The 26,942-nt window shown below is 46.9% G+C and overlaps 1 protein-coding gene across 1 annotated transcript in view; it reads right to left on the bottom strand.

Moving 5' to 3' along the window:
* LOC146202148 (RUN and FYVE domain-containing protein 2) overlaps positions 1–26,942 on the bottom strand; it is a 77,685-nt gene that overhangs the window by 19,519 nt on the left and 31,224 nt on the right. The window contains exons 10-11 of the mRNA XM_084587979.1: positions 19,856–19,977; positions 4,532–4,629 (exon numbers count right to left, since the gene is read on the bottom strand). Coding sequence (XP_084444105.1) covers positions 4,532–4,629; positions 19,856–19,977 — 220 coding nt within the window. The remainder of the gene's footprint in view (positions 1–4,531; positions 4,630–19,855; positions 19,978–26,942) is intronic.

The raw sequence follows: 26,942 nt of genomic DNA, 5'->3' as shown, positions 1-26,942 counted from the left end.
GGCTCGCGAGCGAAAAGAAGTGCACGTGGTGCACAAGCCTTGCCACGGCACCAACGGATCAGCGCGGCGCAGACTCGCAGTACGGCACAACCGCCACAGCACCACGTACACAATGCGACCACGCTCCGAATGCGTGCAGCGCCCCCTGCGCTTTCATCCGGGAAGCGGCCAACCGGTTCCATAGGGAACCCCGCTCGGACGGCAGACTAGCAAATACTTCTAGGGACTCTAACAAGGCCAAAGAAACGCCTACGCAACCAGGGCGGCATAGTCACGAGGCTGCGCGACTACGAAACGAAGAACAAAAAAACCAGACAAAGCGATGGAAGAATCGGTGAAGTCGAACCGGCGCCATGACCGGCGCGGCGGCTGACGGCGCCGGAGGGTAGGGGGCGGCAGCTGCCTGCTAGCTGTTCCGAGGGGCCTTAGAGATTTACAACTAAATGCTCGTTAATTCGACCCATCTAAATTCCAACCAGCAGAGTTGACACTTGGGTCAGTTGGCACATGTTCTTGAAAAAATCAAAAGACGAAGGGCAAAGAGGAAGACGAGGCACACACAACGACTGGACTAACAACTGTGCTTTATTGAAAACAGATCAGTCTCCCAGAAAAGGTAACAGGGCTTGCGCCGCTCATCCTCCGAAGTAAACACACCAATTTCTGGAGATAAGCCAGTAATCTAGCGCCGCTGCGAAAGGAAGCAAAGTTCCTTCTACATCAAGGAGATGGAAGATGTGCTGATACAATTATCCCCTTGCATACTGATGAGATACGCTTCAAAAATTTCGTGCTCCCACCTTTCCCTTGCCTCTACCAACAATACTAACGCTGGAAAACAGCGGGTAGCAGCCACATTCCCGGCAGTGGCGAGGCAGGTTTTTCTCCGTCAGTGGGGCTCAGAGAGTTGTAGTGCTCGCGCAGCCTATCATTGATGCACCGGCCTGTTTGGCCGATGTAGACTTTTTCACAGGTCAGCGGAATCTTGTAAACCGCTCGGGTAGCACATGTGACGTAGCAGTTTTCATGCTTTGTCGTACAAACAGGACGACAGGTTCTGCCTTGCGCAACACGCGAGCAAAGGCTAGAAAGTTTACAGGGAGCTGAAAAGACGACGTTGACGCCCTGCCTCACAGCAACTTTGTTATGTTGTGGGATACCCTATGCACATAAGGCATTACTTCAAATGTTTTCTTTTCAGCTGCCGAGGTATCATTCTTTTTGTCGTCTGGTTTCTTAATCTTTTGCAGCAACGTTTCTGCCAGCACATACAAAACCGCTTTTGTATGTGGTAGCAGAAACGTTGCTGCAAAAAATTAAGAAACCAGATGATAAAAATACTGATACCTTGGCAGCTGAAAATAAAAAGTTTGAAGTAATGCCTTATGTGCATAGGGTATCCTACAACATAAAAAAAAAAGTTGCTGTGAGGCAGGACGTCAACGTCGTCTTTTCAGCTCCCTGTAAACTTTCTAGCCTTTGCTCGCGTGTTGCGCAAGGCAGAACCTATCGTCCTGTTTGTACGACAAAGCATGAAAACTGCTACGTCACATGTGCTACCCGAGCGGTTTACAAGATTCCGCTGACCTGTGAAAAAGTCTATATCGGCCAAACAGGCCGGTGTATCTATGATAGGCTGCGTGAGCATAACAACTCTCTGAGCCCCACTGACGGAGAAAAACCTGCCTCGCCACAGCCGGGAATGTGGCTGTTACCGGCTGTTTTCCAGTGTCAGTATTGTTGGTAGAGGCAAGGAAAAGGTGGAGCACGAAATTCTTGAAGCGTATCTCTTCAGTATGCAAGGGGATAATTGTATCAGCACATCTTCCATCTCCTTGATGCAGAAGGAACTTTGCTTCCTTTCAGAGCGGCGCGCTAGATTACTGGCTTATCTCCAGAAATTGGTGTGTTTACTTTGGAGGATGAGCGGCACAAGCCCTGTTACCTTTCTTGGGAGACTGATCTGTTTTCAATAAAGCACAGTTGTTAGTCCAGTCGTTGTGTGTGCCTCGTCTTCCTCTTTGTCCTTCGTCTTTTGACTGGTCTTTTTTAATAAATTCAGAGATCAGCGCGGTCATAGCCGACGCCCATGTCAGGCTATCGCACGAATCGCACCGACTAACTAGGCCACGTCCTGTGGTACGATTTGCATGGTAAGCGACTGTCAAAATAGCCCTCCTAAAATTTCAACTCCATGTTTCTGGGTTGACCATGCGCCTCCGTGCACGCAACGGTAAGCGTGACGAAACACCCATGGCCCCGTCTCTGATAATAGGCCGACTAAGTAGTTTCAGTGGTTTCAGTTCCGCTTTTATGAGCTTCGCGAAGTTCCCACCATACCGTGACAGCGGCGGCTATAGTCCGTGCATCAGCCAACTAACCGACCGCGGCATTTCAGACGACCCTTTCCGAGCGTCTTCTGTGCTTCCATGCTTCCATCCGCGTGGTTAGTGCCATTCAGCGCATCGTGCGGCGAAACATCACACGCTACTTGTGCTGCTTGTGAGGGGGCCCCACCGCTACCGCGCCGCACCGTGAAGGATGCCGGGGAGGCCCTTACCATTTTCAAGCAGTCCTGCTTTTACGCTCCCGACAGTGTGCACGCAATAACGCATTTGATGGCAATGCGAAAAACAGCCATTGTCGCAGGCAACGGCTGTTTTTCAGCAGGCGACCCTTTCCCAGTTTTTCGCCAAATAAATTTACCACAATGCATGTAGTTCTTGCCTTCGAGTATATTCGATAATTTCAACTTCGCAGAATTAATTTTTTTTCTTTCAGTATCGTTAAATTCGAATCAATAAGCTTTTGCTGAACTTTGAGGCTATATTTATGGGACTGCTACATAAAGGTGCAAGTTCAAATGGTCACTTTGAAAGTATGAGCTTCAACTTGAGCATGGTAATGCATCAACAGGATGGCAGTCAAACGTATTAAACATGAAACGTAAAAGGCTGTCCCTGTGCATTAAATATATCATTATGTGAGCAGGCATACTGAAAGTATGCTCGAATGAGCAGGCACCACGGAAGAAGCCGTTGAGATATCAATGGTGCGTTCGTGAAATGGCACTCTTAGATCAACAGGCTTGTCTTATTAACATCTCTTGTAGCTTTGCACTGAATATGCTTGCAAAAGTTATATGCCCAACATATAGAACAGAAGGCCTGGATCTCAGAAACAGGGAATAACATTCTACTGTGTAATGAAATATACGCACTGCACCTGAGATGCAAGGTGCATATGATCCTGAAAAATGCCTCTCGAGTGCTCTGAAAGCACATTCTTGTTCAACGTTAGACTTCTTAAATTTGCTCAGACACCCAAGTGCAGTGATGGCAACAAAGGGAGGCCTCCCCGCAAAATTGCCAGCACACAAATAAATCTGCCAAGTAATTCGTTAAGATCCTTATGAGGACATCTCATGATATTGTAGCTTGAAAAGACCGATTTGAAACGAAAGCCTTTAAGTTGCTACAAAGGTGCTAGTTACAAAGCACAGCACAATAAGAGGCGATGTAGCTTTGTTTATTGGCTCTGCATATATATATACATTAGAAACACTCGTTGCGAGATGAAAATTAAGAGAACCGGAAAATAGAAAAGCTTGCACACACACACATACAGTTGTGACAGGCACATACTTTGCTCCTTTTCTTGTCCTAGCATGGCCACATATTCCTCGGATAAGTGTGCTCTTGCAGATAAGTTTTATCACATACTGAGCAGGCAATAAAGAACAGTGCATGTTCACACACATAACTAGTCATTTTCCACATTATTCAATGACTGTAACTATATTTGCTTCTCCATTCAAGCAGACAAAAGAAAGTGGCACGTGTGGAAGTGACAAAATGTTGCCCCCCCCCCCCCCCCCCCCCCCAACCAAATGATTAAAGCAACAGCACATTTTTCATCAACATGAAGCTGCCTCTAGAGTAAGCAGATAAAGAAATCACTGCAGCCGTGAAGACAAGCAACAAAGAGAATGCTGCTGTGGAAAAGACAAACAAGAAAACAAGCTTGCATGTTATGTTGTCCACAGCGGCAAACAACCACACAATCAATGTAAACGTTTCAAACACCATCAACAAAACAAGCACCCTATCTGAACAGGAATGAGAGCGAGTAACCACCAACTAAACCAGTGGGTGGCGCAAAAATCCGCATCACCAATGTCAGTAAAATACAGCAGTACTTGAAAATAACGAGCAACAAATTTCAAGCGCTCACGAAAAGAATAGTACTATAAAATGAAGGTCCACACCCCAGAAGTAGCAGTTGATACTACTGCAACATCCTTACATAATGAATATACATACACATTTTCATCTGACAAGTATCTGCCGCCAAAGACAAGAGGTATGTTTTGGGCCAGAGCACAGACAGCAGCGTCTTGGCTGCTTTCGAAAGACACCATGCCTTCGGGCAACCATTCGACCAATCAATGCATGAAAGTGGCAATAAGTAAGTTAACAAGGTGTGAAGCATGCAGCCTCTTATGACACCCCACAGGAAAGCTGGAACTTACTTCGCCTCAGCCTCCTTCAGGCTGCTCGTCAGTTGCGCCACCTTTTGTTCCAGCTTTGTAGCTTGCTCTGTTTTTGCCTTCAGAGAAGACTCACAATCCTACATTCAAAGATTTGGAAAAGACCACATAGACAGCATTAGAGACGGTGCAGTTGTAATGGAGGAAAGGAAAGCGAAAACAAGTCAGATCAGTAATCTTAACATCTTCAAAAGTGCAAAGTTGCAAATTAACAGACCCATATTCAAACAATGAAACAGCTTTAAAGTTCATTACTGCGTTCTGCATGCTACTGCAAGCCAACAGACCAACAGCATAAAGCTGGACTAGTTGTTTCATCATTATGTAGAATATAAGCACAAATAAATGGCACGGTCACATTTAAATGACGTCACGCTGCAACCAAAACACTGAATTACTGATGACGATTTGATTTTAATGCTGGAAGGGTTGCTTGACCAGAGAGCGCTATGGCTAAAATGATTTTCTGTTCCACAAGAGTTGCGGTCAAAAACCCCATTTTTTTAGGCATTTCACAATATTTGCCAGCTTTTTTTCCCTTCACAATATTTGCACAACATTTAAGGCTTCACTGTCACAAAGCAATTAGGTAAAGCCTGTTCCTGGGTGAGTTCGTGTTCACTAAATTACCTTCATTGATATACTGTCGTGTTCACTCAATTTTTGCATTTACTTACATACTGCAATTCCACATGAATTTTTTCTATGCCTATCATTAAGAAGAGGCAAATTCACATTACTTAGCGCCTCCATATCTAACCTGTGGAGCCAAAAAGTTCGATTTCTCGTTCAAAAATTGCTGGCAGCAATACTGTGGAGATTGTTTTTCTGTCAAAGACGCGTTTCTTTGGCATGATATGGACACATTTTGTGCAGCCATGAAAGGTGCTATCTTGGATTTATGCAGAGTCATTCGGATGGACTAGGTTGGCTGTTTGTTCATCATTGCCATTTGAGGCAGTAGCAATAACGGTACGCTCTTTGTTGTTATTGCAGTGGCCTACAGAGAGCATGCAATTGCACTAAACATGAAATGTGAGCATCATCCGCCGTGGCTTCAACACCGCCTCCGCCCGTAGCACAAAGCGTAGGGGGAGGGGGGAAGGGAGGCATCACGGAGCTTCTTGTTCCACCCGCTTTTCCCCCGTGAGTTCAATCTCATGACATCCGCGACTGTTGTTACCCATGGAAACTGAATGTTTTTGCACAGCATGGCGCATGCCTTTGTTCATGGCATGAACATGACCTGCAGCTGCATCACATTAGTGAAGTGGCACAGACATGACGAAAGCATGACTGGTTGAAATAGTCTGAGATAGTTTAACAGGAAAGTTATACAGTAGACTCCCTTTAAGACGAACTCCAAAGGACCATGAAAATTGTTCGTCTAATCAGGAGTGCTTCCAAAAATGATGTTTGAGCATGCAGAGTGTGTCCAAATACCTCGTATATGAGGACAAACGAATAAAATGGCCTTTCAGGAAAATAAACTGCAATACAAGCATTTATTGAACTAATGATTGTCTACTACACTTTGCAGTAGTAAGACACCAGGCATTGTTGACTGTTACCCAGTCTGTTATTTTTTTTGTGAGTCAGTCGTGAAAATCTCGCTTAACTTTTGAAGATACCCTTCAGTGCCCTCACACTGTTAAAAAAACTGCACTAAAGTGTCTAGGCAGGCATCAGCTGCATCACAGGTAACTAGTGCAGATTCAGGCATAACATTCAAGCTGTCATCTTCAGCAGCAGTTTCCGATGGTAGGTCAAGCACTTCTTCAATCAGAGCGTCCAGTGTGTCAGCCCTACATGTTTCCACACTTTCGTCAATGCTGACATACACACTGATGTCAATGAACACACCCTTACTGCTCAGCGCAGAAACAATGCTTCTGTCCTCCAAGTTCACAGTGTGGTCCTCATTCGTAGTATCACAGTCATTCTGCACTGAGCAATCACTAAGCGCCACAAATCCTGCATGGCGGAAGGCGTTGCCAATAGTGGCTTGAGTAACCTGCTCCCAGGCGCTCGTCAGTAAGTGGACAGCACTTAACAGGTTAACTGTGTACTCCTTACTGCTCTCCATGCAAATCAGCACCCTTTGCAGCAGAGAGTGACAATAGTGCCTCTTCAAGCTACTTATTACTCCCTGTTCCATAGGCTGCAGCTTCGCCGTTGTATTCGCTGGTAGAAACTCCAGTCGGATGGCATGAAGTCCAGCGACGTGGCCGTGTCCGGGACAGTTGTCAACAACAATGAGAACTTTTCTTTTCTGTCTCTGGAAGTGGCGATCCATCTCTTGAAGCCACTGCTCGAAAAGTGCCTGCGTCATCCATGCTTTTGAATTAGCCATGTACGTGACCGGCAGCGTTTTTATGTTTTTAAAGCAGTGTGGTGCTTTAGATTTGCCAATCACCGGCAACTTTACTTTGTCAGTCCCAGTCATATTTGCGCCCACGAGGACCGTTACTCGAAGCTTGCTCCGTTTGCCCGCCACGCAGTCATCACCAGCAAATGCGAGCGTTTTATTTGGGAGTAGCTGGTAGAAAAGCGCAGTTTCGTCCACATTGTATATATCTTAAGGGTCATATTCGTCCATGAGTTCATTCATCTTGTTCTGCCTCCAATCGCTGCAGACCGCTTCATCCACTGCAGCGGCCTCGCCGACAACACAACGAAAGGCCAGTCCATGCCTTTTCCGAAAACGGTCGACGAGCCACCCATCGCTGCACGTAAACTCGACATTCAGTCGCAGGGCAATTTCTTCCGCCTTAGCTTTCAGTAGCACTCCATTCACTGGCAAATTCGCACTGCGCGCTCTCTTCACCCAGGCAAGCAGAACGTCTTCAAGGTCTTTGTGCATAGCTATGCGCATACTCTTCCGCTTCGGCGCAAACTAACCATCTTCCAAAGCACTGGTAATCCGCACTTCGTCCTTCACGATACCGCTCACGGTACTTTTCGCGATGCCGAACTTGCGTGCTAATTCAGTCTTTGAAAGCCGGCCGGCGCAAACTTCGGTTAAAACTTTACAGCAATCACCAATCTCGAGAACTATACAGCTGATTTGGACTCCATCGCACACTGGCGTTCCCGGCAACGAATCCGCCCATGCCATGGCTCGAGGGCTCTACCACCGAGCCGGCGGCAGAGAGGGCGGACTTGGAGCGGGGACCATAGAGTGTGCCAAATCTTACACAGAAATTCTGCAGCATTATAGACTCAGTAGACGGGTGGCTGCTGCGCCAGCCCCTACCCTAAATTTCAGGCAGGCCGTCGCCTGGCGTCGCCTTCAGACTGGGACATTTCCGCACCCGCTCCTGGTGAGCCATATGCTCCCAGGAGAAAGATCTGAATTGTGTGCAAACTGTGACTCGAGAGGGACCCTCGAACACATCATCTGGGACTGCCCCTTTTCTTCCGGGAGGGGTCTAAATCTGACGCCGCAACTCTGGGAGACCATGCTGCGCTGCTCGGACCCTGAGCTCCAGCTAGCCGCCATCCAGCTGGCCTGGGACGCCGCCGGCCAACAACGTCTGCCGGCCTGCGTCTGAGGCGGGGCACCCGCCATCCATCCCAAGCGACGGAGGGCCGGAGCCTCTTCATCCGCTGGAATCAATAAAAAGTTCTGCTCTCTCTCTCTCTCTCGGCCTTCTCACGAAGCTCAAGCGGCTTTTTTCGAGTTGTTGGCCGACTAGCCATAGTAGCAACACGGCGAACACGGCGAGCACGAAAACAAACAGTGCACACCACGAGGTGACAGCGTACAGCCTGGTAGGAAATTGCGGGACACGACGCGCACACCCGCCACGAACAATGGATCTGTGCACTGCGTAGTAGGCGTCGTTGGCAGTCAGCAAAGGCGCGGAGCTCGGTAGCACTGGCATGACGACACTATCACGTGATCACCATTGGGAAACGTCATTGGCTGCTTTTTCTTCTCACCATATTTTTTCCCGCGTTTTGCTAGTTTTGCTGGCCGGGCCGCGCATGCTCTTTTTTTTTTTTTTTCTCTATCTCTTCCTCTCTGCGCTCTGTTTCGTCCTTGCCCAAGGTCATACCAAGACAGCCGGCGCGACGTGAAACGCGAACTTACTCCTACTGCGGGGACAAAAGAAGTGAGCGGGGGAACGGTGGGCGAGGACGAGCAGCGGCACTCTTCCGCCTTCGTAGAATCGCATTTCCGATGCCGATGTGCTTGGGTCTGCGTGCGTCGGCGACACGGATGATCGTGGCACTGAAAAGCTTTTTTTTTTTTTTCTTTCCGCTGAAGCGCTGCTCAGACGGTCAAGTAAGCTGCGCGGGTGGGGTGCGGCCCGCCGTGAAAATTCATCTTAACCGATTAGCGATTGCAACGTGTTCATCTTAAGCGGATTTTTTTTGCATTGACTCTATGGGGCACCAAACAGACGACCTCCACTGTTCATCTTAACCGAGGGTTGCGAGTTCGTCTTAACGGGAGTCTACTGTAGTGGTTATATGTTAGAGTGATCCATTTCTTGTGCGGCATCACTGCGCATGAGGAGATCGCCTTGAGCAAGTTGCGTGGTTCCTGGTGGCACGCACACCTAGCGCATCGGGAATAATCAGTGCGCGCGCACTGGCGGCCGCGCCCGCCGCATCCGGAGGAATGATGTGCGTACAAATGATGTGCGTATGGGCGGTGTACAGAAGCAGAACACAGTTTGTAACTCCCCATTATTGACATATAAACCAAGCATGGGGAGCAGCAAAATTCATAATTTTTAAAGCCGATTGTTTGCAGAAAGTAATGTTTCTTTTTTAAGTTCATGCATATTTCGAACCATTCGATTATTCGGGCCATTTCCCGGATCACATTAAGTCCAAAATGTCAGCGGTGACTGTACCATTACTGACACTGGGGTCACACCAATACATTTTGTAATTTGCATTAACATGCATTACTGTAATATGGGAATGTTGCAAATGCCACCAAAACTTTCTCCACAGCACCAAAGTTAACCAGCTAAAGCTTTAGTTCTCTCACACGGTATAACAGTGAAAATGTATCATGAAAGAGCTTCCAAAAATTAGCACTATGTGTTCAGACAAGGAAAGCAAGGTAGATCTTGATATCTGATATACTATTAAACATGGACAAAAGTGCTTGCTGGCTGCTGTCTAAGATATAAGACTAGAATATCAATGCTGTGACGTCGGGTGGGAGCTTTGTAACTACCACAGAGCAACCAGTACATGTAGATTAAGAACTTACAGCCTATTTCATCACCATCATAATCAGCTAGGTGATGCCTGCTGCAGGCAAAGGACTTGCCCACTAAATGCTAATTATGCCCCAGTTGCAGCCATTGTATGACTACACTACAAATGTGCTAACCTCATCTGCCCACCGAACTCTGTACTGCCCCCTGCTATGATTTCGTTCTCTTGAAATCCATTCTGCTAACTTAACACAATATCTGTTATCCCTTTGCATTATATGTCCTACCCATGTCCATTTTCTCATCTTTGAGTGCTTCAATTCTGGCAGTCTTGACATCGCATGAAGCAAAAGAGGGTTCTCACGCGTCTTCCCTCCTCGCTGATTGATCTCGCTTATATAGTACTCGAGGGAAAATGGGATGTTCATACATGTGGCAATATGCTCGAGGACGGCACGGGTGAACTTTCTCAAGGTTACGTTATGTGCAACGTTATGTGCAAGTAAAAAACTTCACAGCTGCTGTCACAGCTCGGTAAGCAGAGCACCACAGAAAATGTGCGGAGGTCGTGGTTTCTGATCATATTCGTGGCATGTGGTTGTTTTTTTTCCCTTCTACTTTTTAAATCGGGTACCTGTCGGGCGAAAAAGGGTTACAATACTAAATTCTCGCTGGTCGACGCCCCACAAATGAAAAAAAAAAAAAAATTTCCCCATGCTTTCCTCGGTTTCAAACACCGTTGGCTTTCTTCATACTGCTCCCTCCCGGTTTCTTGACATTACTGCTATCCTTTTCCTCTGCATATATTGCTCCACTCCCTTCAATCTGATTGCAAGCCCTTTCGTTAGCCTCCGAATTTCAGCACCATAAGTAAGTATGGCCGAGGTGCACACCTCTTATGTACAGTCCTCATCGTCTTCGTCATCAGCCTGACTACACGCAATCCAGGGCAAGGGCTTCTCCCATATCTCCTCAATTAACCCGATCCTGTGCCAGCTGCAGCCACGTTATCCCAAAAGTTCCCAATTTCATCATGCCATCTGACTTTCTGTTGTCAATTGCTACGTTTGCCTTCCTTTGGAATCCGCTCTTTCAGCATTATAGGCCATCGGCTATCTTGCCTTCGCATTACATAACCTGCCCATGACCATTCCTTCTCGATCTATAACAGAATGTCATCAACTCACGTTTGTTCACTGACCCACTAAGTAAGCTTCCTGTCTCGTAACGCTACATCTGTCCTTATCCTTTCCGTAGCTCGCTGCATAGCTGCATTGTCCTTAATTTAAATTGTGCCCTTTTTGTTAGCCTTCATGCTTTGCCCCACACGTGGGCAACAGTGAGGTACAGCTGCTATATATGCACTTATTATGTAAAGCCGACACCTTTTATTGTGAACTTGAAGGGACCATTAAAATGTGCTCACTTCATCAAAAGTTGATCGAGCAAAACTACCTAAAAAAGACACACGAGCATGCTCATCATCATCACCATAATCCGGAATATACCCACTGCAGGGCGAAGGCCTCTCCCATATTGCTCCAATTAACCCGGTCCTGTGCTAGCTGCATCCACGTGACCCCTGCGAACTTCTTAACCTCATCCATCCACATAACTTTCTGCCGCCCCTGCTATGCTTTCCTTCCCTTGAAATCTAGTTTGTTGCCCTAAGCTACCATCGGTTATCCTCTCTTCGCACTATATGTCCTGCCCATGCCCATTTCTTTTTCTTGATTTCTACTAGAATGTCCCTAACTTGAGTTATTTCTCTGACCCACTCTGCACGCTTCCTATCTCTTAACGTATACCCCTACCATTTTTCATTCCATAGCTATCTGCGTTGTCCTCAACTTAAGTAGAATCTTTTTCGTTAGCCTCCCTGTTTCAGGCCCACAGGTGAGTACAGGTAGGATGCAACTGTTGTATACCTTCCTCTTGAGCGGTACCGGTAAACTGCTAGTCATAATCTGCGAGTGCTAGCCAAATGCGCTCCATCACAATCTTATTCTCCTTGTTATTTCTTTTTCATGGTCCGGGTCTGCTGTTACCACTATGGAAAACCAGTTGTCTTCCCCTTTGCTGCGGCCGATCACCACCACCCCAGCGAACGTTGTGGCAGCGCTGGCTGGGAGAGGAGGTAATCACCTTCCCTTGGGAGAAGGAGACCACCGATAGGTGCGCTACCAAGATGTCTACGCAGAGCCCCACGAGAAGATGAGACAGAGAGCTTCTGGATCCAGCCAGCAACGCGAGCGGATCGTCTCCCGCCTCCTCTTCCAGCAAATGCTGGGGGATAGCAGGCATGGAGTGCGCGGCGCACACGGGAGGCCCTGTCGTGCACGACCTCCCGTCTTCTGGTTCCCAACAGCAAAGCGACCGGTAAATACTGCACGCTCTTGCCGTTTCCTGCGGCAGACGCCGTGGTATGGCTTTGTCCGAAGAATGTGGCGCGCACGGGAGATCCTGGCCGCCATATTCCCGGCGCGTCCACCGCCGAAGTCGCATCCCCATTCCCCAGCCGGTGAGTTAGGAGTCCTTCTTACGTAGCCTTGCCCTTCCAAGGAAAACCTTGATGTATAGCTAGCCAGCATGCTCTGTACTATTTGCAAGTGCAATAAATAGAATTCGAGTATTAGCATTCTACTTTTCCTGTCTAGGTCATCAATCATTCTTTGCAGTTCATCCCCAGAGTTACTTAGCAAGGCAATGTCATCAGCCTATCGCAGATTACTGAAGAATTCTCCATCTACCCTTATCCCTAACTGCTCCCATTCCATCTCTGAATATTTCCTCTAAGCAAGCTATGTATAGTACTGGGGAGATCGTGTCTCCTTGCCTAACACATTTCTTTATAGGAATTTTGTTACTTTCTTTATGCAGAACTATGGCTGCTGTGCAGCCACTATATACAGTCGCCGACCGATAAATCGGACGCTGATAGTTCGGACATGCTCGTTTATTCGGACAGCTCTGCGGCACCGCCACTGGCCCCATAAACATGATGTGTAAGGACGACCGATATTTCGGACAGCCTCCGGCTCTATATTCGATAATCCGGACTCTAAACAGGGTGCCTCGATGCGCGCGCTTCCCCCGCCGCCGTTCCTAGTTAAAAAAAAAAAGAAAGGAAGAAAGGAGACGAGCGCCTTCCTTTGGCGCCTACTCGCAATAAGCGACTGTGGCCTCCGTGATCGGCGAACGGTGCGCCGTCGGCACGGAGGCGGCGGTGCGACAGGACAGTTGGGACGGGAGAACAGCAGGCGGCGCTCCACTCCGCATGACTGGCCCTCGGGCATGTTTGGCCTCCCCGCGTCTTCGCCATCGGCCCGTGAGTTCAACATCTCCAAGCAAACGATATCGGACTATATGAAGAATAGGTCCAAGATTCTTGAGGCCACGGAGAAGACAACAACAGCTGAACAGAAAAGGCTGCGACAAGGCCTTTACCCGAAGTTGGAAGAAGCGTTGAACATCTGGCTTAACGCTACTGTCGCCCAGCGTGTTCCTGTTTCTGGCCACCTTTTGAAGCATAAGGCTGAGACACTCGCACTGCAGCTTGGCATCGAAGGATTTCAGTTCACATACAGACAGATTTGGTTGCACGTAAGCGGAAGTGCGTGCAGCAACGCATCGACAAATTCTTCCCGAAACAGGCACCCTAAAATGTAAATAAACAGGTATTTTTTGCTTCATTTGTTTTTTCGGACATTCGATATTTCGGACTGGTTTACATTCCCCGTGGAGTCCGAATTATCGGTCGTTGACTGTATATCTTCCAGTACTTTCCCGTACGGCTCATCAACACCCTGATTTCACAATGCCTGCATGACAGCCGTGTTTTCTACTCAGTCAAATGTCTTTTTTATAATCAATGAATGCTATGTATAGACAAGCGTCATGTTTGTAAACAAAGGTGGCGCTGCGATCAGCAGCGACATGGGGTGTAGGCAAAAACCCAGCGTGCCTACACAGCGCCAAGTGACGCTGCCTTTGAAACCAGTTTACATGTGCGAATATTCTGAAGCATAAGATTCGCGTGCACGTAGAAATGGTTTGGTTTATGCTTGGAGAGTTGTTCAGCACTTTTGGAGCCAATTACTGCTGGAATTACTCGGCGAAGAGCTGCATTGGCTTCCTTCGCCGCGGCCTCAAATGCGTGCGGCTACAGCGAGCAGCTGTAGTGTCTGATTAAGTTAAATGATAATGAGAAAGCGCAACATATAAAAGAACTAATAGTCAACACTGTTCAACTCTCGGGCCTATTGCTAGCGCACGAAAGGAGGACAACAATATTGATACGGGGCAGAAGGCTAGCACAGGAAACCACAGCAGGTGATGGGCAAGCGTTCACAGCACAGTAGAGCAGAACACAGCAAGTGTTCAGGCAAGTCCCAATGGTTTCTTCAGCTTTGTCTTTCTTTCGTGTCACTACTGTTTATCGTCGTCTTCTTCAACATCCAGCAACGCGCAGGGCATATATGTAACATTACCCCCCCACGAAAAGCAGTCTCGGTGCGCATTATGTCGAACTACTGCAGGTGTAGTACGGCTTCATTCGGGCGACATGAACGATCTCGGTACGTGGCATAGCGGACTGTTGCGGCGGATGCACAGGGGTGATCTCATATGTCACAGGAGTGACTGACCGTAAGACACGGTAGGGTCCTGCGTAGCGTGGCAAGAGCTTCTCACACAGCCCAACTCTACGAGTGGGAGTCCAGATCAAGACGAGAGAGCCCGGAGAGTAGTGGACATCGCGGTGACGAGAATCATGGCGGCGTTTCTGGGAATTTTGGGAGGAAGCTAGTCGGCGGAGAGCAATAATCCGGGCGGCGTCAGCTCGAGATATGGCGTCACGAACATAGGAGCTGGCATTAACGGTGGGAGGCAGTACGCTGTCAAACGGAAGGGGAGGGTCGCGGCCGTATAGAAGATAGAAGGGGGAGTAGCCCATTGTGTCGTGACGGGAGGAAGTACAGTCGAACCCGGATATGTCGAATTTTGGTTATATCGAACTCACGGAATATTCCCTTGAAAATCCCATGTAAAAGTATAGGAAAGCTGCGCAATATATCGAACTCAATCTCACCGGCCGTTCGATATATCGAACTCCGCCCCACGCACTGGAAAGTGTGCCTTCCCCAAAGACGATCGCATCACCCTCGGCCGTTTGCCGCGTGACGTTTTCAAGCCACACGCGGAAGGAATGAGAATGAATGAACCAGAGAGAACCGGTGGGAACGAGAGGGGAAAAACGCGATAGAGCAAAGCGCAAGGGTGGGCCCATTCTTTTGTCGAGCTATCTCTCTTCTTCCTCTTTACCGGCCTTCGTTCGCAGTAGCACGCGCTACGAGCCAGCTCAGCCCGTTTTCAGACAGAATGTCGGACGCTTTCTCCAGCGTGTGTTGCGAACCCTCTGCGCGCCACAGTGGCTGACGTGGCTATGGCGCCTGCGGAAGTTAAGCGGCAAATTTTTTTTTTTTTTTTTGCGGGAGTCGTTTATCCTTGCATGTATGAATCAACGAAAGCACGTGGTCAGCTGCGATCATGACACCGGCTTTTAGCATTTTTCGCTTCAAACAGCATTTGCAGCTACTTTATCACGCTTTCCAATGATTTTGTGGCAGTAGACTACGCCCACCCCAAGCGCGGCGTGATGAATCGAACCAGGCTTGTGCAATCAAGCCATCACGGGCAGTCTGCCAAGTTTGCTCCCCGCCGCAGCAGGAGCTATCAAAAGATAAACACGCCGCGACGTTATTGCTGCGCAGCATCTTGGCACGCTGCCAAGAAATGAGCTGTGGATGAGACGACCGAAACGGAGTGCGACATATGCAAGCGATAACGCTGGCGATTTCTGCCGCAGTGACACAGAAACCTTGTTTTGAGCTGCCGCGGTGGCTCGTACTGCAGAGGGTTCCAACAAGTTAGAAATGTTTTGCTCTGTCGCTGCCGCTGGTCGCCGAGATCGCTTAATCGCTTGCATGTGAGCGAGCTGGCCTTAACGCTTTTTTTTTTTTTTTTTTCAAAATTCTCGAGTGCAAAAGTGGAGGGTGGGTTCATTATGCGAGTGAGTTGATTACGCGACAAATAGAGTATTGTTTCTTCGCATCGTAAGTGCCGTCCCAAGCCGATTTCTGTATATCGAATTATCGATATATCGAACTATTTCGCGATCCCCTTCGAGTTCGATATATCCGGGTTCAACTGTATATGCAAAGTAACATCCCAGTCACGGTGATCATCCGATACATACATTGACATGTCCCTGAGCGTGCGGTTGAGGCATTCAGTGAGGCTGTTCGTTTGTGGATGGTAAGCGGTGGTGAAATAGTGCTTAATGGAGCAGAACCGGAGAATTTCGTCGACTACTCGAGCAAGAAAGCAACAGCCACGGTCAGTGAGCAGCTGGCGTGGAGCACCATGGAGCAGGATGACGTTGTGGAGAAGAAACGCAGCCATGTCAGTTGCACAGCTGGTAGGTATCGCTCGGGTGACAGCGTAGAGCGTAGTATAATCCGTGGCCACCGCAATCCATTTATTCCCCGACAAAGAGAGTGGGAAAGGCCCGAGGAGATCAAGGCCAACTCGGGAAAACGGGTCTACTGGAATGTCGATCGGCTGCAGGTATCCAGCAGGCAACACCGATGGCTTCTTCCGTCGCTAACACCGGTCACAAGAAGCCACGTAACGACGAACAGAGCGATAGAGGCCCGGCCAAAAGAAGCGGCGGCGGACGCTGTCGTACGTGCGATACCTACCAGCTGTGCAACTGACGTGGCTGCGTTTCTTCTCCACGACGTCATCCTGCTCCACAGGAAACCACAGCAGGTGATGGGCAAGCGTTCACAGCACAGTAGAGCAGAACACAGCAAGTGTTCAGGCAAGTCCCAACGGTTTCTTCAGCTTCGTCTTTCTTTCACGTCACTACTGTTTATCGTCCTCTTCTTCAACATCCAGCAACGCGCAGGGCATATATGTAACAATATGAATGACTGGAAGTGAGTTTTTCATATGACGGCTCTTTTGATGGGCTTTCCACTGCTCCAAGCCTCTTCACTCTAAAGAACAATATTACCGGCAACTACAGAAAACTAGAAATCATATTTTTAGCTCACTGTACCTGCAATTTAAGTGACAGAATTTCATCGAATAAGAAGAATTCAGTCTATTAGTTCTTTGTAACATTTGCCTATAGACAACTGTTTCACGCTGGATGATGAAAAAAAAAGTTTCACGTCTGTTTCATCGCATAGATGCTTCAAGGTCATTCACAGGTTAATATATACGTGAAGGCTTTTAAGAATGCTTTCATTTGTTCTCTTTGCTCTATAAGAGAGGTGCATGAGCGTAAATGCAATGCTCTCCACGATCGCTGGCAGCGAAATATAAGCGATTTGCGGATATTTTTTTAATATACTTGAAACATTTTTATTCAGATACGCATCATCTTATTCTGCTTATTTTGCACCCCTCATAGCCGAATCCAATTTGGGACATTAAACTCCATATACCATATTATATACCATACTTAAATATCCTGCTCGATCCGAGCTACAGTCAAACCCGGTTATAACGAACTGCGTAATTCAACGCAATTTGTTCGCTATATAATGTATTTCGCTATAATCAAACCCGTTTATAACGAACTTCGTTACCAAATTCGTTATACACGATGTCCAGACAGCGCAGCGAAAACGCACTAACTAAAGAAAAACCGTGCCGCTCATCGTGAATCTACAAAAGAAATTTATTGCAGATAAATGCTCACTTATTTGCAGTAGGCAGTGATCTTCGCCTGAACACTGCATTTAACTCCATCAGCGAGAATCGCACTTTCCACACGCGACATCATTTCCACAAACTCCAGTCCGCTTCCCTGTATTCCGGAGCAGTATCGGCGCAGCAGATCGGTAGCAGCGAGGGCTTCGTGCAACGTCGGGCGAGGGCGATCGTCCTCCGGCAGCGGCTCCTCGGTCTCCTCGTTCGCACCAGATGCCAGCATGTCGGCAACAATTTCCGAGTCCAATGGGCTCGCTGTCACGGCTACGTTGTCGTCAACAGTGAGAAAATCCTCCAGGGCAACTTCTTCGGGCACAGCGTCCGGAACATCAGCGAGTTCTTCCCACAGCGTGGCAACATCGCTGTCATCTTGCACAGTGCGCGCTTCACTAGCAGCTTCTGCATCCTTTCGACATAGTCCAGCATGGTGGAAGCAGTTGCGGATTGTGGATTGCGTCACGTCTTGCCAGGCACGGTTAATCATTTCTATTGCGGCCAGCAAATTAATCTTGAGCTCGTTGTTAACCCGCAATTTCACCAACAGCCGCTCAACGACGCGTTTCCTGTAGCCCAGCTTGAAAGCGCGGATGATCCCCTGATCGAGGGGCTGCAAAACCGCTGTTGCGTTCGGTGGCAGGAAACAAAGCTCGATGTTCTTGAGCGTGACGCCGCAGTGGTGCGCAGAACAGTTATCGAGGAGGAGGCAAATCTTTCGCCCGCTCGTTGCAAGTTCCTCGTCCCAGCCACGCAGCCACGCTTCGAACAAAGTTCTGGTCATCCAGGCCTTAGAATTTGAGTTGTATGTGACTGGGAGTGAAGTGCATCCTCGCAGGCACATAGGAGACTTGAACTTGCCTATGACAAGCGGCCGCAGCTTTGATGAACCGTCCATGTTTGTCGTGAGAAGAACGGTGACTCGGGCCTTATTCAATTTGCCGCCATGGCACTTCTCATTCTTTAGCGCCAAGGTTCTGCTCGGCAGCAGTTGCCAAAACAAGGCAGTCTCGTCGGTGTTAAAAATATTGCACGGTTCGTATCTCTCCGTGACAGCACGCCACACGTCTTGCACCCACTTTTCAGCCCTCTCAGCGTCCACTGCTTGGCTTTCACCTGCAACCACCTTCCCGGTGATGGAGTAGCGGTCTTTAAATCGTTGGAGCCAACCACTGCCCGCTGTAAACCCCTCGACGTCCAGGACGAAGGCAAAATCTTTTGCCTTCTGTTGTAGCATGGGGCCAGAGACCAGCAGATTTCGCGCGCGAACGTCCAAGAACCATTGGTACAGCGCTTTCTCTACTTGGTCCTAAGCCGGCTTGCGGTGGCGAAAGCCGTCACCATTTGGTCGTTCCTGTGCATTGCCTCTGATGGCCGACTGGTTTTTCAAAATGGTGCTTAACGTGCTCCGCGGAATCTTGAAATGCGCGGCAACGTCAGACTTTTTTTCGCCGCGGCCAACGCGACGAATTATCTCCAGCTTGTCGGAAAGCGGTAGGGCACGCCGCTGCTTCGTCGTCATCTTGCAGGATGTAGCGCCGGAATGCAAGCCAGCAGCAACGTAGGCACATCCGGAATCGTGAGGATAGCAGCAGCACGACTTGCAAACGCGAACAAAGAAAGCTCCGAGGATGCGGGAAAGTTCGCCACTGACGCGTTCGTTGTTCGGAGGCTGCCTTCCCTTCGCCCAAACTTGAAACCAGTTCTGGCCGGTGTTGCTTCTTTCTCGAAGCGCAATAGGTCCGGAGCTGCTCGAACGTCTTTGATCACATGGTAGGCAGCTGCCGAATAGGAGCGCTGCAAAGAGATGCGTACAGGAGGGTCCCTCGTGGAAGCTGCTGTAGAGAGCCCCTCCTTCGTTTTACGGAAGCGTGGCATCGGCGCAGAAGCAGCAGAAGCACCCTAGCAGGCGCGTGAAGACGTATGCGCTGTGTGAGACCTTGGGGCACGGAGCCGTCGCCAATCCCCCTCCCATCCGACAACGGCATGCGCTAGAAGTATTGCGGCCCGGCAGCGTGGGCTGCACGCTGCCGGGCCGCAATATTTGTCTTAACCGAGTTCGCCTTGATGGGAGTCTAGTGTACTTTCCTCCGGAGGGATAGTCATAAGATGGTATTCATGACTCATTCTTCTAGTCATATTCCTCTCTCCAGGTCTGAATCGGCCATCACTACTTAGCCACGAGAAGTATACTCTTTTACCCTTTCCAATGCCTCACTGACTGTTGCAAAGTGCTGCTACCATCCAAGACTGTCTGTACTAGTTAATATGAACATTTATTTCCACTATTGAGATTCCAAACTGCGCTGCTAGCAATTGAATTAAACTCAGTTAACAGCTTAATTACCTGAAGTTTGTTGTACATTTGAAGGTTGATAGCTTTGATGTCCTCCAGCTGTCTGCGTAGACTCACTATGCTGTCCTGCTTTTCATGAATGTCCTTTTCGAGCAATTTCAGTGCCATCTCTGCTTCCTGAAAAAACAACAAAAAAAACAAGAAGCATGAACCTCAGCAAGAATAAACAGAGGTACCAAAAAACTGAGGTAATACTGAGAACTAAAGCAGAAATTTGTCAGACATATTTACCATATGGCACACATTTTTCCTGTCTTGCATAAGGCCTCCTTCAAATCTGAAGCTTGGCATAGACATGACCAGAGGCCCGGTTTCAATTTCATAGTTTTTAAACCTCCTCCTACATAGTATACCTATGTGTTTTAAAATAAAACAAACTAAAACAGAGGTGAAGTATGCACACCTACAGCGAAGAAGACTACACCAGATTCCTCCAATACCAATGCACCACTGACACTAACTTGCAAATTTTTCTTGTGTCGATATAGAACATTTTATAGCACTCAAAAAGCACTATTTAACGTCTTCCTCTTCATTTTCACAATAAGATGTAAAATCTTTCAAGTGCTTTCTAAAACCATTTTAAACCTTAATGAGCCCAGTAATGAACTGCAACTTCAGTATTGAATTTCCATGCGGTTTCCTGTGCCAGTTGCAACATAAAGGCAAATATGTTGAAATATGAACATCATTTTTAGTTTAATTTTTTTTACAGCATCATGAAACTGAACACACTGCTACCAGACGTTACAATTATTGTTTTATTTGGAAGGTACTCAATGATCAATAAGTTCTCCAAGAAAAAAGAAGGCAGCGACTGCCTTCTTTGTGTCATGTTCTTGTGGTCGTTGCCACGGTAAATACAGGTCTCAACCGTTTCACTAAACAGCCATAAAAAGTCACTCAATTTTTTATGGCGAATATTATTTATTCAATGCCCTTGTATGGTTCAAAAAGTCATCTAATGATAATATGACTATAGAGAAGCATAAAACATGTCTTCCTATGCGGAGATCAGTGTGTTTAATGCATGTCTCGCAGTAAGTCTCTTTTCTGCCCCCTTCAGTTCAACCGGAGCCACCTGAAAAATTCCCGTGCATCTGATGGCAGAACCTGTTACTTTCTCTCTAATCTCTCTCTCTAGCTCTAATCTCTTACTCTAGCCCAATCTTCTTCACAAAATTCGAGCATAAGCACAAAGCAAAAGGTATATATGCGCTATCAACCAGTTTAGTGCTCTTTCCGCATAATGATGCCACACAATCGGCAAAAAACAACAAATGGGAATAGCAAGTTTGGCAGATGTCAAAGAACATGTCAGAAGCTACACATATGGCTGGAACTGCCACTGCCCAATGTCGGACAGTGCCGAATAGTACCAGACTAACGACTGCAGAGATGAAATGCAATTTCTGATTAGACTAAACAACCTCCTTTGCACTGCTTGGCGCTGTATATACTCAGCCTGAAAACAAGTGCACTAATAAGGACAAAAGGTCTGTACCTTGAGGCAAACAAAATCAAACAAGAAGCTAAGAGAAAAACTGCAAGGTGCTCTTCAACTTTTTTCAAGTGCCACTGCTATGTGCAGCAGCGTTTAAACTTGCCTTTACTTCACCTGATTCATGTGTATGCTTTGTGAATGCACAACGCGTCGTCAATTGGCGAAAGCATGGGTAGACAAACTCAGCAACTTCGAGAGTGAAACAAAAGCAGCCGGATCATGCAATCATGTTAAAAAAAAACTAAATCGTGAATATCAACAACTTGCAGAGTGGTTGATTCGCCAATGTAGTGCTCACAGAAAAGTACTGTACTATTTCAAGACAACAGCCAAAAAAATATCGCAACTTTATTTGAAGGAGCACTGCCTACATACAGGCCACCAGAAAATATGATACGCGATTGGTCAAGGTGTAATGCGCGCACAGCTAGTTCATGGTGAGCCAAAATGATGGCGGCTAGAAATGAGAACTGAAGAGCTACACTACACTGCAAAAATATGTGCTACAGTGGCTAGCAGCAAGACGCAGCTGAGGCAGTAAGACAATTATTTACTTTTGAATCCAATGATATATTGTAAGTGAATTTTGAGGAGGGAGTAATCGCTTTTAGTTTGAATTAGAGAGAGGCACAGTGGGAGAAGTGTTGTATGTTGGTTTTCAATCTGGGCTCCCCAAAATGCTTTTTGATGCAATGTCTCTGCTCTGCGAGCGAAAATATAAAAGAAGAAAGAAGGAACATGTACAACCCACACAAGCGCGCTTCTGCACGTCACGGTTGCACCTTCCTTGCTCTTGTTCATTCCGCACAGCCAGAATATTTAATCAAGAATCAACTGACTAGCCCCGCAAGTTTTACTGATGTATTCTGAGTTCTCTGAGCACAGAAATCCCTGCATGCAATATTGCACCACAAATGAACTAACAAGCATCACACCCTGGCGGCAGAATACGCAAAGCCTGTGTGACTGGTTTTGAGGATGAGCTAGTCTTCCTTCATCTCTATGTGTCTAGGGGTCCAAATAATTTGCACTTGTTAATGAGACTGCAACATAGCTGTAACTGTGTAAGTGCCTTTTCAGTTAGCTATGTGCTTTGGATAAGATACAGACTTTCTAAGGCCTTAATTCAAACGCTAAGACAAAGTGAAGGAGAAGCATGGACATATGCTTCAGGGCTCGTATTAGGGCTTGTGCTGCAGATGCACAGGCACTTGAAGAATCACTGAAGTGTCCTGTGGTGCATGTTAATTAGGTTTCGTATGTAGACATAATAAGCTACTGCTATGGCCCATTTGTTGCTGCTAAAGATGGTGCTGCTATATGCTAGGATAGTGTTGTAAGCAGGTTTGTAACTGCCATTGATGTTGATGTGCCCATCCTCTCCTTCTCTCAAACAGCCAGTGTGAAATTCCTGCCAGCCACCAGTTTCATGTTTGAAGAGCAAGTACCTAAAAGGCATAAGGGATAGACGCAATGACAACCAGTTTGAAATACTGAAAAGTTAGAGCTGAGTAGAACTGATGTCTGTGAATTTCACCTCGAGTGCATATGTTACTACTGTCCAGTTACTTTTTTGTAGCAGTAGATCAGGTCAAGAACAAATTATTTATATATATATATATATATTAGCTGCTCAACTGGGAGCACATGGTGAAGTCGAGGATTGTTTACATAAATATTTTTTTCATTTTAACACACACACACACAAAAAAAAACTAGTTAGCAATGGGGCTAAAGTTTACAGAATTGATTCACTGGGCATTTTCAAGAATACTCTTTAACTTTTTAAGTTGCGTTTAGAATGGCGTGTTGCACCAAGCTTCAGACTTGAATATTTAATTACACTGAGCTAATAAAGTAGACAGGTTACAAAAACTACAGTGGCCTCCTCATATGATAGGACCACTACATGATTTAAGTTGCAAGCATCTATGCGGAACCAGAGCATCTTAAATAGCTCCAGTTACTAAATATACCTGGCATAGCAGAGCTGACAGCAAATTTTTTTCACATTTATGCAAAACTAAAGAATTTGTCCATTAAATTCACGCTGAGGCTTCCTTGTGCAATGAATACTAATTGTTGTCTTCCCCACTTCTTTGGAAGAAGATGCACAGAGAGGCAGCAACAAGTGTAAAAATGGCGGGCACAGCAGTTTCTATACAATGTGTCAGTTAAAAGTCGAAAACACCTAAATGCAGACAAAAAGTCTGCTTAATTTCATGCTCCAAAAACAAGATTTCTGCCTTGACAGATGGAAAATGCAATAGTGAAGAGGTTAGAAGACAGCTCAACCTTGCCGGACAATCAGTGCCACACTCAACACTAGCAATTAGCAGGTCACAGAACCAAAGTTCTACAAACATTGTAAATTTCCCACCTTACATGGATCAAAGCACCAAGTTCTCTTCTGCAAGTGACTTAAGGCGGTGGCCTTCAGTTTTCATAGCAGAAGAATATCACTGTCATCAACTGCCCTGAACACAGAGCTTGCCTGTTCTCAAGCTATTACAACTGGAGCTTCTACTGACAAATACCACATTATACAGCTGCATTGTTGCAATAAATAGACTACTTGACGGCCCGGCCCCACTGACCACTTCTGTGAAAGCCTCTTGTACAGTAGGCAACCGATTTTTCGGAGTCAATTAATACGGACTTGCGCAATTTTCGGACTTCATTCAGGAACCGTCACATGCCCCATAAAAACGCGTACATTTTCACGAGCAATAGTTCGGACTTTGTGGTGTCCAAAAGTTCAATATTTTGGACCAAACTCAGTGCCAGTAATACTGTGGAGGTCGTTTTTTTTGGCCAAAGGCTTGTATGCCGGCTTGTAGACGCGAGCAGGCATAATTGTCACACACAAAAAAAAAAATGTTTTTATGAAGCTGTGAAAGCTAGGCAAAGCATAGTCATTCGGAGAGACTAGCTTGGCTATTTGCTTATCGTTACCATTTGAGGCAGTGGCAATAAGGGAACGCTCGTCGTTTGTCAACGCGGTAGCCTACAAAGTGCGTGCAATCGAACTGAAAATGAACCATCCAGGGGGGGGGGGGGGGGGGGGGGGTAGAGGGGTCGGTGCATTCACAGAGGCTCTTGTTCTGCTCACTTTTTCCCTCGCGAGTCCCATCTCGTCGCGGTCTTCGCTACCACTGTTCGGAAAGAGAATGCTATTTATTCGCGCAACGCGTGCATTCGTTCCTGGCATGAACATGACCTGCAGCTGCGTCACAATCGTGAAGTAGCATGGACATGACGATAGCAAGACTGGCCAAGACATTCTGGAGGGTTATAGTGGTTTTAGATTACTACAATCCACATCTGTGGGGAACCACTGTGCATGCAGTGAGTGCCTTGAGCAAGTTGCATGCTTCCCGGTGGCGCATATGCCTGCCACGTTGGCCCCAATCAGCGTGCGCGCACTTGTGGCCGCGCCCGCCATATCGGATTGTCGGATCACACTAATGCGTGTGCATGGGCAGCAGGCGGAAGCAAATCAGAACAGCAGGTTGCGCTTGCTATAACTCCCTATTACTGACATATACTAAACGAAACACGGGGTGCTGCGAAGTTCGTCATTTGTAAAGCTGATTTTTAGCAGAAAAGTTTTTTTTTTTTCAAGTTCACGGATTTTTCGGACTGTTCGATTATTTGGACCATTTCCAGAGTCCCGTCAAGTCCCAAAAAATCGGTCAACGGCTGTAGATGATGCAGATACTATACGTAGACCACAGCAAGGGATACAAGATGGATGCTCTTCATGCTATTAATCAATCACACTTAGACGTCCGGGATGGCAAATGCACTTAATTGTTATTAATATAGGCATGCAGGATTTCATTTAGACCCCCACAGTTCTGATGTGCAGAGTTAGCTTGGTGTGGAACCCAAGATTGATGCAGATGAGAGGCAGCGAAGCAGAGTGAGAAATAGAGCAGATTCAAGATCACATAGCCCACTGCTGCGCACTTTCTGAGCGCTCTTTTCAACCCCCCCCTCCCCCCCCCCCCCCCCCTATTTTATATTGTAGGTTTTGGCATGCAAGAGGAACTACAGAAATAATGCGCTAATATCACCCAGTTTCCTTGCTTGAGAAGAGCGGAGAATGTGCTCACAAGCCAAATGTAGGAAATAAAAATTAAGCAGCAGCATAGTATAGTGCTCTGTCACTCATCAAGCACCACACAAGAGCATGTTCTATTGTAGTGGCATTACACGTGCTATACTGCATGTGAGCTTCTAGCTTTCAGAACACTAGAAATGCACGAAGAAAGATGGAAAAACAAAAAAACTTCCGTGAACTTTATCTTGGGACCAATTCAGGGGAATGTCAGCAGTGTTGCAGCTCACTCCTAAGCCATAGTGGTGAGTATCAAAGACAAGATTTATACCAAAAAATACTAGAGAATAGGAACTCAAGTCTTTCGCCAGATGGAAACAAAGTTCTGAAACTCTCTTGCATCCCTCTTCGCCATGAATAAAGCCATTCAGAAAAAGCAGCAATGAAGAGCTAATAGGACATGAAGTGGCACCCCCTGAAACATCATCTCAGAAAGTAATCAAGACATCACTAGAACTCTAGTTTAACAAAACTGTTACTAAATGAAACAATTTCCAGTTCCTTCATCATCATCATCATCAGCCTGATTATAGCCACTGCAGGGCGAAGGCCTCTCCCATATTTCTCCACTTAACCCGGTTCTGTGCGAGCTGCATCCACTTGACCCCTGCGAACTTCTTAATCTCATCCGCCCACCTAACTTTCTGCCGCCCCCTGCTACGCTTTCCTTCCCTTGGAATCCAGTTTGTTACCCTCAGCGACCATCAATTATCCTCTCTTTGCACTACATGTCCTGCCCATGTCCATTTCTTCTTCTGAATTTCTACTAGAATGTCAGTAACGAGTTATTTCTCTGACCCACTCTGCACGCTTTCTATCTCTTAATGTTACCCCTACCATTTTTCGTTCCATAGACCTCCGGGTTGTCCTCAACTTAAGTAGAACTCTCTTGGTTAGCCTCTACGTTTCAGCCCACGTTTCCAGTTCCTTCAGGTCTCATTAATAAGATTTCACCTACATCATGCACACAGTCCGTCTAACGAGAGTGCTTGTAGTAGCTTTTTGCAATTAATCAGTAAAAAAAAACAGGCAGGAGCCCCAGCTGAACAGTTTCAGCTGCTTTAGGCTCTCTTGCCCACCAGCTGAAAAGGAGGAATGTGTACTCTGCCACCTGCAATATTGCTGAGAAAAGTAAAGATCTTGGAGCTTGTATGGAAGGGGTCCCCTTCAAAGTCGCTCCACAAGGACAGAGCCTCTCTAAATAAAAGGTACCACCAACCTCCCTGAATGCAAACTTTATTCTGGAATGCAACACATCAAACAATGAACGTGCAGACCTGTGGTGGAGGGATGCGGCTCAAAAAGTATAGAGAGATGAGTTGACACATATGAGTAATGCGTGGTTTAGTTGCGGTCAGAGCTGCAGCTGATGTGTTCTCGATGCATCGGTCTTTTGCTGCTGTTTACACTTCAACAAAGGCTCAATAAAGGAATGTTCTGCACCCCTCAAG

Source organism: Amblyomma maculatum, chromosome 1 (genome assembly GCF_055883805.1).
Source record: "Amblyomma maculatum isolate TAMU_Amacu chromosome 1, ASM5588380v1, whole genome shotgun sequence".
Classification (NCBI taxonomy): domain Eukaryota; kingdom Metazoa; phylum Arthropoda; class Arachnida; order Ixodida; family Ixodidae; genus Amblyomma; species Amblyomma maculatum.
This window is presented reverse-complemented; position numbering and strand designations above follow the sequence as displayed.